This window comes from Narcine bancroftii, chromosome 6, assembly GCF_036971445.1.
Source record: "Narcine bancroftii isolate sNarBan1 chromosome 6, sNarBan1.hap1, whole genome shotgun sequence".
NCBI lineage: Eukaryota > Metazoa > Chordata > Chondrichthyes > Torpediniformes > Narcinidae > Narcine > Narcine bancroftii.
The window spans coordinates 40,934,584-40,951,469 of record NC_091474.1 but is presented as its reverse complement, the minus strand read 5'-3'; the positions used below and the strand labels follow the sequence as shown (position 1 = coordinate 40,951,469).

Sequence of the window (16,886 nt, the reverse complement as noted above, 5' to 3'; positions counted from 1 at the left end):
TCTAGGCAAGTAGAAATTGTTCCATTAGGTTCCTGCCTTGTATGTGCTGGAGGTGAATCACTTGATACACCATACCTGGCCTCAAACTATTTTCAAAGCCATCGAATCTATGTGGCTAATCTACTTTCTGCTCAGTGATGATCCTTAACGTGCTGTGCTGGGTGTTCAATGCTCCTGTTTCTTTGCCCTCCCCATTCCTTATCCCACTGCCCTCCCCATTTCACCTTGTGCACTACTTCTCCCTATCTCCCATTACCTACTCCTATTTTGTGTAGCTACATCTAAGCCAAAGTATTTTTTCTGTTTGCAGTATTATCAATACTGATAATCCATGATTATTTGGTTATTCAGTACCACTTGTGGCTTGATGTGGTGTGGTTGTAGGTTTAATAATGCCTGCTTGCCCACTGTGCCTTCTTTTCTGACTATGCCATCCATTCTCTGCCCAACTCCTCTCATTTTTTTTAATTTGCACTTTCTATGGCCCAGTCTTCAATAGAGTTGTCTCTATTGTATTTAGAGGAACTACATGCAGATAGACATTGAGTTCCTTGCTGGATCAGCCTTGTTTACTCTTGCAGTGAACTGAGGAAGGGGATATCAAAATAAAACCAGTGCTGGGAACAATGGTGTTAGCGAGTTTGACAGTTAAATGTTCATCCACACTTGTGGTTATTTGGATAAGGGAACTTCCCATTTAACACTGAGAACTATATGTGGTTCCAGCTACACTTTCCCATATTCTACAGAGTTTGATGTCACCTGAGGTCACGACTGGTTTGCCAACATGGTGTGTGCTGGCCTATGGAAGAGAAATTCATGCAGGCTTCTCGCTCTTAAATGGCTTTGAGAAATGCCCACTGAGAAAGATTGATACTCAGACATTGGTGTGACATCCTAACCCACTTGATGTGATCCCTTGGATGGAGATGATGGGGGTACAGGATGATCAAAATCAGACTGCCAGGCTGGGAAATGAGTTTTTCGCACAGGCTGTGAGATTGATGAACAGTATCCTGCGACTGAATAAATCATCCCAAACAATTTATAATTATTTTAAATTGTATGTGTATATATGTGATGATTATTGCTGTATATTATGTGTATTTGTGCACTGTGGTCAGGAGAAACACTGTTTTGTCAGGTTATGCATGAACAGTCAGAGGATGATAAACTTGAACACCTGTAGAAGCTCCGGGGTGGAATACAAATAAATATTCTGGTTACCTGAGGTTGTATAGAAGACATTTTATGTAATGCCATTTCTCCAGAACAAATAAAAGTTAAACAGGAGTGCCTTGTTGCAGTACTGTGTGCACATCAGGAGATGTTGCTTGAAAATACAACCTGAATGCAGAATCCAAGTTGTACAGATTCTCACATTTTTTCATTTTGCAGAAATTTCAGGACCATCAAGTCAGAAACACGAGGAGAAAGCAAATACTATTGACAAGACGAAGAGTACTTTATCGAGTACCAGTGCTGCAGGTTAGTTCAGTATGTCAAATGACATGGAAAGAAGTTGATTTGCAGGAGGTACTTTCAGATACATTGTATTTTTAACTTTAATAATTCAGCACTCTAACATCAAATTCAGCCTATTTCTCATGGCTAATAAAACTGTATGGGCATGTTTTAATATATGATTGTATTCTACGTATGATATGAAATCTGTCCCCAAACATGGCTGCAGCTGTGCTGCATCTGTACAGACCGGAACAGGAAAGGTGAGGTGACATAAATTGGTGAGGTGACATAAATTAGTGATGTGCAAATGTGATTTTTTTTTTAAACTTTATTTAAGATTTTATAACATGAATAACATATAGGATTACATTTAAAAAATTAAGAATAAAATAATAAAATTACAATACAGTATCAGTAATCTAAATAAACTATACCCTCCCCAATAATTATTACACATTAATAACCCAACTCAAATTAGTCCAACCCCCCCTTTCCCCCCAAAATAAAGTGAAAAATTAATAAAGTTAATAATATATGTGAGAAAAAAACCCACTTACAAAAAAAACAAAAACATAACCGATTAAAATACTAACAAAAAGAGAAGTAATTAATACTAAGATATCAGACTTAAAAAACATACTTAAATCAAACTTAAATGCATATATTTAACAGAGTTAAGATGAAACATATTTAACTCAAACTTAATATAAAAAATTAAAGTTAGTAACATTGTCTATCAAAAATTCTTAAACAATAATCAATTATTTAAAAAAAATTGTAGCATGAGGAAAAAAAAGGTGAAAAAAAAACTTTCTCTATAGAGATAAACCTTCACCAAATATCAACTAACTTCACATCTATCATCATATTAGTCACATAAACCACCATCTTAAAACAAAATTCAAACCTCATTAAGCATTGTACAATTCAATTTTAGTACTCTTCCACCATTTTTTCCCTTTTACTCTTGAATAATTATCCAATAAAAGCTCCAATACCACATTTAAATATCCCCAATCATTATGTTAAAATTCAGATATACAAATAATAAAAGCACATCTACAACGAAATCTATATCTTCAACAAATGGAGCATAAACCACAAACAAAATTCAAGCCTCATTAAGAATTGTACAATTCAATTTATAACTTTCACCATTATTCCCTTCATTCTATAACTAAAATAGCAAAATAATATACACCAGAATTACCACTCCTTTCACCTTAAAGTTAAAGAAAAAATATAAAAAAAAACTTATCCATCCCATTCACATTTAAATTTCAAATATTCCTTATCTACTGGATAAACTTTACAAAAAAAACCACATCAATTTTTAGTTTTTTAAACAATCAAATACTTTCTTATGCTTTTTTTTTAAACACAAAAAAAACCCTTCACTCTTTAATCTAATAATACAAAAAAAAGGAAAAAAAAAAACGGGTAGGAGGTTAAAAATACCCCCTCCTGTCTAAACCGCACAATGCGGTAACTCCCAAAAAAAAATGGGTGTGAGATAACTCACACGTAGCAGATGACTTTCAGGAAATAGTGCCTATCCAGTTCTCTCCCCCAACTCTCACTTCATCTTAAACTAACATCATCATTATTCAATATTCCTTTTTTTTAACAAAAACATTAGAAAAAAAAGAACAACTCTTCTTTTAATCAGCTCCAACTGCCAAGTCACCATTACAACCATTCCTTCTTGGAGCACGGCTCTTTTCTTCCATCTCTTGTCTCCTTAAAGATCGCGGCGGACTATGTCTCTGTTGAAACTGAGTAATTGGCGGCTCTTGAGCAAATGCTATAGCTTCCTTTGGAGAATCAAAGAACTTTGGTTGGTAACCATCTTGAAAAACCTTCAAAACAGCTGGATATCTAAAGGTTGCCTTATAACCTTTCTTCCACAACAACTCTTTAGCAGAGTTGAATTCCCGTCGTTGGAACATAACTTCTTGACTCAAATCCGCATAGAAGAAAACTCGATTATTTTGAATCATCAAGGGTGATTTTCTCTGTTGTGCATTTCTAATAGCCACTCGTAAAATTATTTCTCTGTTGTAATAATTCAAGCAACGAACCAAAACAGGTCTTGGACTTTGACCTGAAATAGGTCTTCTACGCAAGGCTCTATGAGCACGTTCCAGTATTATACCTTCCGGGAAATGTTCTTGACCCAGCACCTGTGGAATCCATTCAGTAAAAAATTTTCTTGGGTCTGGTCCCTCCATTCCTTCCGGCAAACCAATAATCTTTATATTGTTCCGTCTGGATTGGTTTTCCAAATAATCAATCTTTTTCACCAAATTTTTATTTTGAGTTTGTAAATCTTCGACCATTTTGGTCATATCTGAAACTTGATCTCATATTTCGTCTATATCTTCTTCACACGAATTAAATTTATCTCTCACTTCAAGCTTAAAAGCTCCAAACTCAGCCATCTGTTGAGAATTTATTTCCTTCAGAGTATTAAACCTAGTACCAAGTTCAGTCATAATCTTAGATAATCCCTGCATTGTATAAGATAATTTAGATTCAAGATTCACAAGAATCTTTTCAATTGGAAGAGATTCTGGCTCAACAGATTCCTGCTTCTTCTGCATAACCAAAGGGTCTTCTGTTGCTTCGTTCATTCTGGTTGCCTTCCTTGTAGTATAGCTGCGTGTGGAAACCCCAGCCACAGCCTTTCCAGCAGTGACTGGAGGACGCTGGCCGGGATTTTCCCCAGTCCATAATTTCTCCCAGTACATCAAGTTGTATAGGTTCTTTTATCTCAAGAGATGCAGTTTGCAGTGCCACTGCTACAGTTGACAAATGCCTTTCCCCAGCCGGTACTTCAACTGATGTTACTACAAGTGGTTCATTCATAACATTGCCGTCAGATGTTACTGCACATGTGCGAACCTGAGTAACTCTTTGTTCTAAAGGCTGTTTGGCGCCCTCTTTAGAGGGCTCTACCGATGTAACATTGATCTCTACATCCGAAAGCTGTACCTCTCTCCTGGGATCCATTTCAGGCTGAGTCCCGGTGTCTTTCCTGTAGGTAGGCTCCAAAACTTGAACTTTTGGAAAATGTAGTTTTTTGATAATCAGTTGTCGTTTTTTTTTGCTTTTTTCCACCAATTGTACCATCATAAGTTAAATTAACAGCACTGAAGTTATCTAAACTTTTAAAGAATTTTAACGGGCATTTATAGACAAAACAATAAGATAGAGTCAGGAGAGGACTGGAAGGCATGTCGGATCCTTACGCCATCTTGCCTCGCCCCCGCAAATGTGATATTTGAAAAACTGACTAACTAGTTAGCTGAGAGATTATTTTCAATGTCTAATTATTAATTACTACATTATTTTAGGTACCAGGTAACAACTTTTGTGCGCTGGTGGTAAAACATGTGAACGTGCACAGCTTAGAGGGAACAGTGCTTGTAGATGTCCATACAGAAGGTCAAACCATCGTGAATGTAAACAAAAGTAAATATTAATTCTAGGCTGTGCCTACAAGTGTCAGAGGGCTTTGTATTTTTATAACACCTTTAACATTAGGGTTTTCATAATTTAAAAAAAAAATCTTGTCAAAAACTTTTTTTATTGAAAGAAATTATTAAAGTTGTGGTGACGTACATTCTTTTAACAGCGAAACGGTGATGCGTGGTCGGCGGGACAGACGCAGCAAGAATGGCGTCGCTCACACGATTGCGTCATCAGGGTGCAAGCACCGGGTCGCTAAGGACAGAATGGAGACGGGACTTAAAGGCTGCAGCGTGAGATTCACAGCCTGTAGTCTCAGTCTCTTCACTGCACTCACTCACAACACACTACACTGGTGACCCCGTCGAGTCTCCACATCCTGAAGACTCAAAACAATGGAACAAGCAGCTGTAGGTGCTGAAGGGCACAAGCCCTGCCTCACAATTGAGCAGGCCTTCCTCAAGCAGACTCCCAAGGATATTAGGCTCTTCTTGGCTGATGCGGACTTCAGCAACCCACGCAAGGTTCAAAAGATGAAGCCTTGGACTCCATCAACTGTGTTTCATGGCCGCCTCTGAGGACAACGCCCAAGTCCAGTCCACCACGTGGTCAGGTCCCACCTAGTCAGAGGACGGATAGGCCTGATCCAAATGGTGTTTCTATCACTAACGTTGGGGGGCGTCCACCTACAGATGTTGCAGCCATGTTCGTTCCTGGGAAACGACGTGGCCAGCTGCCATTAGTTGCTGCGGTGGCTGGCTGACCAAATAGCCTTCTCCATGTCTGGGACAGAATCTCAGGCCGTAAGTTCCTCGTTAACACAGTGAAGATTAGTGTCATATCCCCTATGGCGCTCAAGACACGCATGAGATCCCTTTGGGCTGCCAATAACACTGTTATCCAAACCTTTGGAAAAAGCTGGATTCCTGTGCGTTTTGGCGACAGCACGTTCCAATGGAACTTCACCCTCGCTTCACTGGACAAAGTCATGCTCAGTGCACATTTCCTCTGGACCCACTCCCTACTCGTCAACCTCCAGGGCAGATGACTAGCACTCTCTTAGACTTTCCACACGGTGCCACTTGGCAGGTCAAACAAACCATCCACCCAGTTCGCTTCTGTGGAGACCAAACACAGCCAGTACAGCCACCTCCTGGCAAACTTACCCTCCATTCTGTGCCCTCAGTTCATGGCAGCCATGCCCAAACATGGCATCCAACACCTATTGCTACCACTGGTCCACTATTGCATTTACATGCCCGCCGCATGGTCCCAGACAAACTCAACCTTGCCAAGGTGCATGGAGGAGCTGGGCATCATCCGTTGTTCCGATAATCCATGGGCCTCCCTTCCACTTAGTCCAGTGGTAGCTGGAGTCTCTGCAGTGATTACAGACATCTCAACAACATGACGACACTGGACCACTACCCAATTCCCCATATCCAGGATTTCACAGCGAATCTTGATGGCGCAAAGCTTTTATCCAAAGTCAACCTTGTCCGGGGATACCATCAGATGACATCCAAAAGACTGCGATCATCACCCCGTTCGGCTTGTTCGTGTTCCTACGCATGCCGTTTGGTTTGAAAAATGTGGCACAGACCTTTCAGCGCCTCATGGACATGGTTGGGAGAGAGACTTTCCTTTTCATCTACCTCAATGACATCCTGGTAGCCTGCAGCTCGCCTGCAGAACACATGATGCACCTCCGCCAGCTGTTCACTCACCTTGCACAGTTCGGCCAGAGAAGTGCCAGTTTGGCCTCATGGAAATAGACTTTCTAGGCCACAAGATCACCCCAGCCGGCGCCACCCCTTTACCAGACAAAGTCAATGCTATCCGGCAGATTTCCAGACCAATGACACTGAAGGGCCTTCAGGAATTCATGGACATGGTGAATTTCTACAACAGATTCATCCCTGCATCAGCCAAGATTATGTGCCTCCTCTTCACATTAATGTCGGGCTCATCGAAGGAGCTTGAATGGACAGAGGAGGCACACAATGCGTTCAAACAGATTAAAGAAGCTCTGTCCCACACTACAACGCTTGTACATCCACAGATGGATGTACCAATAGCCTTCACCGTCAATGCGTCCAACATGGCAGTGGGCGCTGTCCTGGAACAGTTTGTTGATAACTCATGGCAATCCCTCACCTTCTTCAGTCAACACCTGTGGCTGCCTGAGTTGAAGCACAGCGCATATGACAGAGAACTACTCGCCCTCTACCTGGCCATGTCACTTCCGTTACTTCTTGGAAAGGTACCTTTTCACTGTCTACATTGACCACAAGCCTCTTACATTTGCCTTTGCAAAGTCCTCCAACCTGTGGTCAGCCTGACAACAGAGACACTTATCCTACGTCTCTGAATTCACTGCTATCTGACACCTGTCCGGAAAGCACAATGTGGTTGCTGACGCACTTTCCAGGCCTGCAGTCAATACTGTGTCACAGGGCATTGACTACCATGATCTGACTCAGGCACAACAGAATGACCCCGGGGCACTCAGCTCCAAAACGGCAATAATGGGGTTGCAGCTCCAAGACCTCCCACTGGACGCCGACAGCACCACGCTCCTCTGCGACCTTTCCACTGGCCAGCCCTGCCCCTTCATCCCTGCCCTGTGGAGGAGAACAGTTTTCAACTTAATCCACAGTTTATCGCACCCCTCCATCAGCATGACAGTGCGGCTAGTATCCGCGAAATTTCTTTGGCACAGCCTGGGTAAACAGGTCACAGAGTGGACAAAAACTTGCGTGGACGGCCAGACATCCAAGGTCCAGTGACACACCAACTCCAACACTTCAACGCCCCAACTCAAAGGTTCCAACGTGTCTATCTTGACATAGTAAGATCCCTGCCTGTCCTTCGGGGATCCCATTACTTATTCACAGTGATGGGCAGATTCACTCGCTGGCCAGAGGCCATATCCATCCCAGAAATCTCCACAGAGACATGTGTCAGGGCTTTCCTCACCACCCAAGTTTCCCACTTTGGAGTCCCAGCAGATGTTACGACCAACTGGGGAGCACAATTCATCTCCGCCCTGTGGTCACATCTCTCCAGACTCCTGGGCACTCAGCTGCACCAAACCACAGCTTACCACCCTCAAGCCAATGGATTAGTTGAGCATTTCCACTGCCATCTCAAATCAATGTTGATGGCAGGCCTCAATAAGCCCAACTGGGTGGACGAGCTTCCCTGGGTTCTTCTGGGCATTCGCACAGCACCTAAGGACAACCTTGGGAGCTCTTCGGCTGAACTAGTCTGCTACCTGGACAATTCCTCCCTCCAGCAACCAAGCACAGTGCCGGCACAGCCGTCATCTTTGAGAAGCTGCGGGACAAACTGGGCTCTATTGCACCACCCCTGCCAACGCGACATGGCCAACTGCCCTGGAACTACCCCCCAGACTTGTCTTCCTGTGGGTACATGTTTATGCACAGGGGCACGCATAGGACTCACCTCCAAAGACCATATGAGGGCCCGTACAGTGTGAAACACAGAAATGCTTTATCGTTCACTCTTGACATTGGGGGAAAAGAGGAGTTATTGATGCTGAACCATTTAAAACCAGGGCATGTGGACTTATCCCAGCCAGTATAGGTTCCCCTATCAGTGTATAGAGGTCACCATCGAAACAGCACGCCTCTCCTGAGACACATCCCAAGATCATCAGTGCCGGAGGGGATTGTGTGGCGGCACACATTCTTGTAGCGGCGAACTGGCCCCACTTGGTCAGCAGGGCACCACAGCAAGGATGGCATCATACAACTGTCTCTTCTGGTCCAGACTGGAAGGTCACGTATGTGCTTGCGTCATCAGGACGCTAGCACAGGGACATTAGGGGCGGGGTGGAGATGGGACTTAAATGCTACAGTGTGAGTTTCAAATTAAAACATTTGTGATACTGAAGCTCACAGCCAGTTGCCTCAGTCTCTTCGCTGCACTCGCTCACAACACGCCACAAAGTAAACATTTTTTACCCCTGATTCTTTGCTTCGGCTCTGCTTCTGGGAAAACACTTTGCATGGAGATTTCTTTTAATGGATTATAAGTACTCTCAAAGACATTTCAAGGGAATGATAAGCAATGGAACATGTAATTTCCCATGAATATGATCATCAAAAAATGTTGCTTGCTGCTCAGCCATTGGGCCAGATAACTGGGTTCATTGTCCCAGACCTGAGTTGAATCCTATCCTTGGGTGTTGTCTGCATGGAGTTCGTTTGGCCGATGATGTTTGTTCTCAGACGCCATCATGTTGAATAACAAGACCACACCCGAAGTTGTCAGGCAGCGAAGAGAGAAGCGTTTATTGCAGTGTTATCAGGTTTGATATAGACACACAATATGTGACCTGGCATCATGACATCTGAAGTGCTAATGACCTCATGACATAGCTACATTGAGTAGGCCAGGGCTTCTCAGTAGACCTATAGGTGCTGCTGAGTCACTATGCCTCGTGGCTGTAGTGGCTAGTTGCCAGTAGCTGTTGTGTCTAGCTGTCACAAGATGGAAGCTGTTAGTGCTGGTTCTGCCCACTCCCTCCAAGCATACTGCTACATAGCTCCCCCCAGAACCAGTGGTAAATGACCAACTGGCTCAGCAGTTCCAAATTAGTGTGGACGTTCTGCCGTAGAACTGAGCAGGGAGAGTGAAACCTACTTGCCATTTGTGGTGCCGTGCCGGGGCATCGTGTATGATAGCTGCTGGGGGAGGAAGTGATGTGTACCATACATCCAACAGGGCTCAATCAAGTTGAAAACAATTCTTGACAACACCAATAAATACAGTAGGAATCATTTGAGACACTTAACATATGAAAAAGGTAATCACAGACAGTTGCAAAAAGTCAGAGTTGATTACAGATAATTACAGTTGAGGCACATGAGAAATCCAAAACAGTATCAAACATTTGAGATGCATTACCAAAACTGTTGGTAATTGTGAGAGTCTATGGTGCTAATCTCAGACTGGTAGGAAAGAGTTAATGATAGAAAGTCAAGTAGCAGCTGAAGTCTGCAATGACACACAAGAGTTGGTAGGTGGCGCTCTGCAGAGTGACTATCCATTGCTGCTGGAAGTATGCCGGCTGGCCGGTAAGCTGTGCTATGCTGAGCTGTGCTGCACTGGGACTGTAAACCCTGTACCGTCTGCCTGGTCAGCAGGAAAAGGCCTCAGTAGCATCAACAACAGGCAATGTTGTACTGAATGTGGCTGCACTGGGACTGTAAACCCTGTACCGTCTGCCTGGTCAGCAGGAAAAGGCCTCAGTAGCATCAACAACAGGCAATGTTGTACTGAATGTGGCTGCACTGGGACTGAAAAAACTGTACTATCTGCCTGGTCGGCAGGAAAAGGCCTCAGCAGCATCAAGGACAGGTGGATTTTTTAAATATGCTGTAGTTTGCAGGTTAATATCTGGGTCACAATCTTCTATGGGAGGGTGGGTGGCTGCCCCCTGGCTTGTGTGATCTTGCCTCAGGGGACTAAGTGGTTGACCCCGAATCGTGGGCTTCTCTCGAGGAGGGGTTTCTGGTCGTTCCCGGGTCAAGTTGTCTTCATTGGAGGAGGCTGGTGAAACATGGAGGATGTTCCCTCTGGTCACAGCTGCTGAGATGCAAGTTTGAATAGGCAAGTTTTAAATGTCTGTGCATCTGTTGATCACTTGAGCATAATGAGTGAGCATAATGGAGTGCAGGGTGCGGTAACATTCTGGAAAAATTGAGGCTTTAATGCTATGCTGTGTCGAGCAAAAACACGCAGCCTTCGATGTCTATAGACAGTTTAAAATGTTGCTGACCTTGCAACTCGTTGGCCAGTCTTGTCGTGCTGTTCATGAGGCACACAAGACAACAGCTTGGCCTACTCCGAGTCACCGAAGTGAGTGAGTACGTTGTAAAACAGTATTTCAAACTTTCAAATGGTTACCTTCTACGACACTCCTTGCAGTTCGTTCAGTTGACTGTGGAGGGAAGAGTGACTGGCCTCCTGATAATTTATTTGCTGAACTATGATGTGACACGGATTGATTTGCAGTCATTCGTAGCTACAGTCGACTGGAGCAGTGCAAAAGTAGGTTCAGCTGGGTCAGGCAGTCTGTCATTCGTTCCTGGCTCATTGGAGCATTACTGCAAGCAAGCTGCAAGTGATTTGAGCTTGAACTTGCAAGTGCCTGTTGAGCATGTCCGTTATTCACTGCTGGCTCATTGGCGTGTTGCTGTAGCAAATTAATTTGAACTTGGGTGTTGGGCTTGTCCATTATTTATGGTTGGCTCGTTGGCATGTTGCTATTGAACTTGTCTGTCTAGCTACCGGCTAGACCCATTGGGGGTCACCAATGTGACGGATGATGTTTGTGCTCAGACGCCATCGTGTTGAAGAATGAGACCACAGCTGAAGTTGTCAGCCGGTGAAGAGAGAAGCGTTTATTACAGTGTTATCAGACTTGATATAGACACACAACATGTGACCTGGCATCATGACATCTGAAGTGCTAATGACCTCATGGCGTAGCCATGCTGAGTAGGTTAGGGCTTCTTCGGGTGCTGCTGAGTCACTATGCCTCGTGGCTGTAGTGGCTAGTTGCTAGTAAATAGGAGGCTGTTGTGTCTAGCTGTCACAAGACAGGAGCTGTTAGCACTGGTTCTGTGCACTCTCTCCAAGTGTACTGCTACATTTGCATGTTTTTCCTGTGACTGCATAGGTTTCCTCTGGATGCTCCAGTGTCCTCCCAAATTCCAAAGATGTATGGATTGTGACATTAACTAGTCACTGTAAACTGGGGGAGTTGATGAGAATGTTGGGAGAAAGTTAATGTAGCATTCATTGGTGTAGACATGAAGCCAGAGTCTGTATCTATGCTGCATTTCTGTGACCATAAACACTAAATGTCGCTTGCTAACACCAAACAATTAGTATCCTCAACTGATTAGATTTGATTAAAAATAATGCAAATTCATGAACAGACCAAACTGATTTTTTTTTAAAGAGTTTGATTTGGTTTACTTTGCAGGTTGATAAGTTAGAAATGGCTTTTGAAAGTCAAAAACTGCAGGTACTAGAAGTCTGAGATAAAAAAAACTGAATATTGAAATACTCTGCAGTATCGAGACAAGGTCCTGCTTTATTTGACTTGAATATCATTGTGCCACTCCTCGAGCTTCTACCTCACATAGTTCTTAACATTCACCTATTGCAGAAAATAACAATCCAGTCTTTTTAATCCCCACTTCAGTACTGAAGTTGATTGAAGATTATATTTAATTCCAGATTTGTATCTTGATTCATCATTTGTGAGGCCCCCTAACTCTTTGAGTAGGGGGAAACGTATAAAGGAGTGATTAGAAACAGACATGAGGCCTTGGCACAAACTGAAATCCTCTGTTTCCCCCAGTAAGCTTCCAAAGAGAATAGGGAGCTTCATGCAGGAATCGGTGAATGAGAGCGGTGTTTTAACTCTGCACAATGCGAACAGCTGAGTTCTCACCTACTTGCTCAGGGTATCTGCCAAGTTTATTAATAAAGTGAATGGACAAAGCAGCTTTAGGCTACAGTACTGGTAAAAGATTGAAGGTGTGAAGTATTATGGTTGAATATCTTAATATGTTTTGAGGTTTGCTTTAGTTGAAGTTTTGCAGGCACATCCAAGAAGTCAGTGAAAAAATTGTCAAATGTGTGGTATTTAATGGCTTCTGTTTTGTACTACAATTGAAAGAGCAGAAGTGGAACCACTTGGCCCTTGGAACTACCTCCTCCATTTTATAAACTCATGTCCGATCTGATTGCAGCCTCTACTCCATATTTCCCGTCTACCCTTGATAAAGCCTTCAGCCACTTGCTTGCCTACCTCTACTTCCTGTTAGGAAATCCCAATCCTCAGAATCTGCCTAAATGGGACCCCATTTCTCGTGCTCCATTTAAGCTTACCTGATTCACTGAAAGATGTATTGTTACTGTGTAACATTTTAAAAATGCTCATTAAAATTGTATTGTGGTATTAATGGGAATAACATACAATATTCTGGAAAATCAACAAGTGCCAACAAAGTTCCACAACTGCTGTTTTTCTATCCTTGTGTGTACATTAGCCCTCCAGAAACTGATTACTGAATTAATTTTCCCTAACCATTCCTTACACACACCCACGTTTGGATATCTCACACCCTGCTGTCACTGATTCATTAAAATGTGTTACTCTTTAAAAAGAAATTACGAAGATTTGTAGGTTGAAACATTAATTGCTTTTCCTCCCAGGGTCTCCAGGTTTCTCTGACATTTTGTTTTTAATACAGTACAACTCCTATTATCTGAAATGGTCGGGACCGGGCCTATTTCAGATAAATGTTTTTTTTAGGAGAACTGGTCATTTTTTTTTAAAAACAGCCCAGTAGCAACAGCAAATCATTTGTAACAGTGTTTAAACAACAGCAAGGTCAGGCTTTTTAAGCATTAATGTTTTTAATTCTCACCAAAAAAAAAATGCTGGCCACCGCTGATCACTGACCATGAGGCCCTGCTCATGCCGGGAGCCCGAGATTCCTGCTGCTGACGGCGCCGGGAGCCCGAGGTCCGCTGCTGACAGCGCCGGGAGCCCGAGGTCCCCTGTCAGTTCGGCTCCAAAAATATTTTGGATAAATGAGGATTTCTGATTTGTTTCAGATATTCTCATTTATCTGAAAATTTTTTAAAAAATTTGGATAACTGAAGATTTCAGAGAATCCAATTTCGGATGCACTGTATATAAATAACACTTGATTAGATTTGACATCTGTTTGTGCTGAACTTGTCAGTGGTCCATGTTTCTTGATACCATAACAAGGTGATTCAGTCTTGGACCTTTGCCCCTCAGCATCTGCATCATTTGTGGCGGCGGGAGGAGTTAATAGGGAGGGGTTGGGGAAAGTTATGAGAAGAAGGCTCCATTTTCATTACCATTTATGATAAAAATTTTGCCTGCTGTCTATGGTTTAATTTTATCATCATTTTCCCTTGTTCTGTTCAGAGTGGAAAGCATTGGGTAATGATTAAATCCAGTTCAGCAAGTGTCTTTTGACAGATCATCTTGAAAGCTCATAACCGTGGCCGCCTTCTGTGCGCATATTGACAGGTGCATTCCCATGTGCCCTTCAGATCAAAATGCCATGATTTATGTTTTGGCCTTTTTTCCATGGTATTCATGTCATTCTCTTCTGTGATTTATAAAATATGAGCCATATTTTCACATGTTGATGCTGTTAATCATTGCGAATCTCAATACTTGTCATATTTTGTTCTCCATCTCAATAATTAAAGTACAGCAAAACCCACAGTATTGAGCAACTATGGGAATTTGCCGGTTGCTTGAGATTGCATGTTGCGTGAATTGGCAAACTGACTGCAAGGGGGTACCAGTTTTAAACTTTAATTTTTTTTTAAACTTGTTTATTTTCTGTAATTTTTTTCTGTCAGTTACTTAATTCTGGATAAAGGGGTGTTCTTTTTTTACTGAATTACCAAAAAAATTTCACAGATGGAAGAGGTAGAGAAACTTTCACAGCCAAACCCAAATGATGCGTTAATTCACCTCTTCTAAGCAGTGTCCTGTGATACAGTGAAGGACAAAAGCAATCAGGCAACAAGAGCAACTAATGGTTCCTCTATTTGCTTTCTCCTAGAAAATGGACAGTTGTCATCATCTTCAACATCCACATCTTCAGGGAAAGTGTGTAAACGATCTTACACAGAAATTAGGGGAAAATCTGAGGCTTACAAATCCATCTTCACATCCCACAGCTCAGCTAAACGCTCCAAAGAACAGAAGCCGAACTGGATCACACATACAGCATATTACTACTGAGCCAGGCAGCAATGCTCAGGAATATTTTTTTGCCTTTCTCTAACTATCTTAAAATTGGGGTAAAGCTATTCATGTTTGGAAAAAGTCCTTTTACACAAAGAAACAATAACTTGTTTGTAGAGCCTTATGTAGGATATTAACCAATTGTATTATTTTATTAAAAGTTTATGCCACCTACATGATCAGCATTTGCTTGCTATTTGGCGGTGAATTTATGTTCAGTAAGCTGCACCAGATAATGAATATCTAATCTATTGTTTAATGGAATATCTTTGTGTGGATCTATATTGACACCTCTTTCTGTTTAATTAAAATTTAATTAATTAAAAATTTCACCATATGTTCCTTGACTATCTCTTTTTCATTCTACAGCAACCAATCCTATTTCCAGCAAGAAATGTACTTTTTCCTTCCAAAATTCAGACAGCAAAACCCTTGGTATCCAGCACCTTTGGGGATTGGTAAATGACAGATAAGTGAATCCTCCGGTTGCTTGAGATTGTGTGTTGCGTGATTGGCAAACTAATAGTGAGGCGCACCAATTTTAAACTTCTATCATTTTTACCCATTAATTTTCTGCGTTTTTTTTTGCGGTAGCTTGAACTGTACTAATAGTATTTGAGAGAGGAACCATGCTGCTAATAAATATTTCAAATGCCACCAAATTCAAGGTAAATGTTTAAGGGGAATGAAATTCAGAGGTGGTTTAAAAATAATTGTTTGCTTCTCTATCGTCTTGTCAAATTAATCAGAAAGGTATTGATGCATTGTTCAATTTGCAAAGCATTAATGAAGCTGCACTTAGAGTAACATTTATTGCTTTGGTCACCGCACATCAAGAAGGATGTGGTAGCATTTGAAGCAGAGAGATTTGATGAGAGGTTGCCTGGAATGGAAGGCAGTCAATGTAAAGAAAGATTGGGTAGTCTGGGTTTATTCTTACCAGAATGTAGGAGTCTGAGAGGCGATCTTACAGAGATTTGTAAAGTAAGAAGGAGCTTAGCTTGAGTGGATGGTCTGTTTATTTAGGGTTGGGTGGGGGGGGAGGGGTCCTGGAACTAGAGGGCACAGGTTTAAGATAACGGAAGAAAGGTTAAAGGATATATTGAATGAGGGCCCAGAGGAGGTGGTGGAGGCAGATATAATTACAATGTTGAAGAGATATTCGGTCCACTTTTATTGGTTTGTTAAATTTCTGAGAAAGAAGATTCACCTTGTGTTGCTGAAAAGAGTGGATTTTTGTGATTTTATAAGAAAACCAATTTAATTGTTTTTAGAAACTAATTCTGTAGATGTTAAATTTATTATATGGGATGCATATTTAAGGGGATAAATAATAAGTTATTCAGCTAAAATAAAGAAATATATGAAAGAGACAAACCAGTTGGAACAAGACATTGGAAAGTTGGAAAAGAATTTGCAAAATAAATTTTCTGGAAAAAAAAAAGACAATTAATAAAACCTCTGCTTGATCCATCTCCTGTTGAATTTGGCATTGATTAAGGGCCTGTTTTCTTCAGCGAGCTTGGTCATGTTGGTATAAAATGGAGGCTCTCAGCCCAGCATAAGGAACCAAGAGCCCCCCCCCCCACCTATACTGGATATCTGGTTGGGAATCGTGTCTTTAATTGGAATCTGCCTTCACATTTTCTCCTGAGGTTGGAAGTCATTTAGCTTTTGGCTTTGTGCTGGGTCTCTCCTCTCTTGGTAACCTGTCATGCCCATCCTGATTACACCCATCTCAATACTAGAGGTTGAGCTGTTTCTAACTTCCAGACCAACCCCATGCACATATTTGTGGTGTAGGATGATAATGGAGCTCCTGGAAGAAACATGATCACAGGGCTTTGGGGTCAAACCGGGATTATTGAGGTGTGAGGCTGCACTTCTTTCCTGATCACACTGATTATGTATAAATTGTGGTTGGCATCTATTGCAAAATTAACTGCTACTTCCATACATAGGTGTTTCTGTTCTTGTAGGAGCTATGCTTAGGTTTGAGGCATCGGTTTATGAGAAGTCTGAGAGAAGCAGAGTGGGTCAGAAACTGTTCCAAACCTTTGGAATGAGCGAGGTGGAGGGAGTAAGGTACTCATCAGGCTGT

General features: G+C 42.0%; 1 protein-coding gene across 1 annotated transcript in view; it reads left to right on the top strand.

The window, feature by feature from the left end:
* rtf2 (replication termination factor 2) overlaps positions 1-15,122 on the top strand; it is an 85,398-nt gene extending 70,276 nt beyond the window's left edge. Inside the window, exons 8-9 of the mRNA XM_069884749.1 lie at positions 1,399-1,488; positions 14,601-15,122. Of these exons, the coding sequence (XP_069740850.1) occupies positions 1,399-1,488; positions 14,601-14,782 (272 nt within the window). The 3' untranslated portion in view covers positions 14,783-15,122. The remainder of the gene's footprint in view (positions 1-1,398; positions 1,489-14,600) is intronic.
* Positions 15,123-16,886: the final 1,764 nt, after the last annotated feature.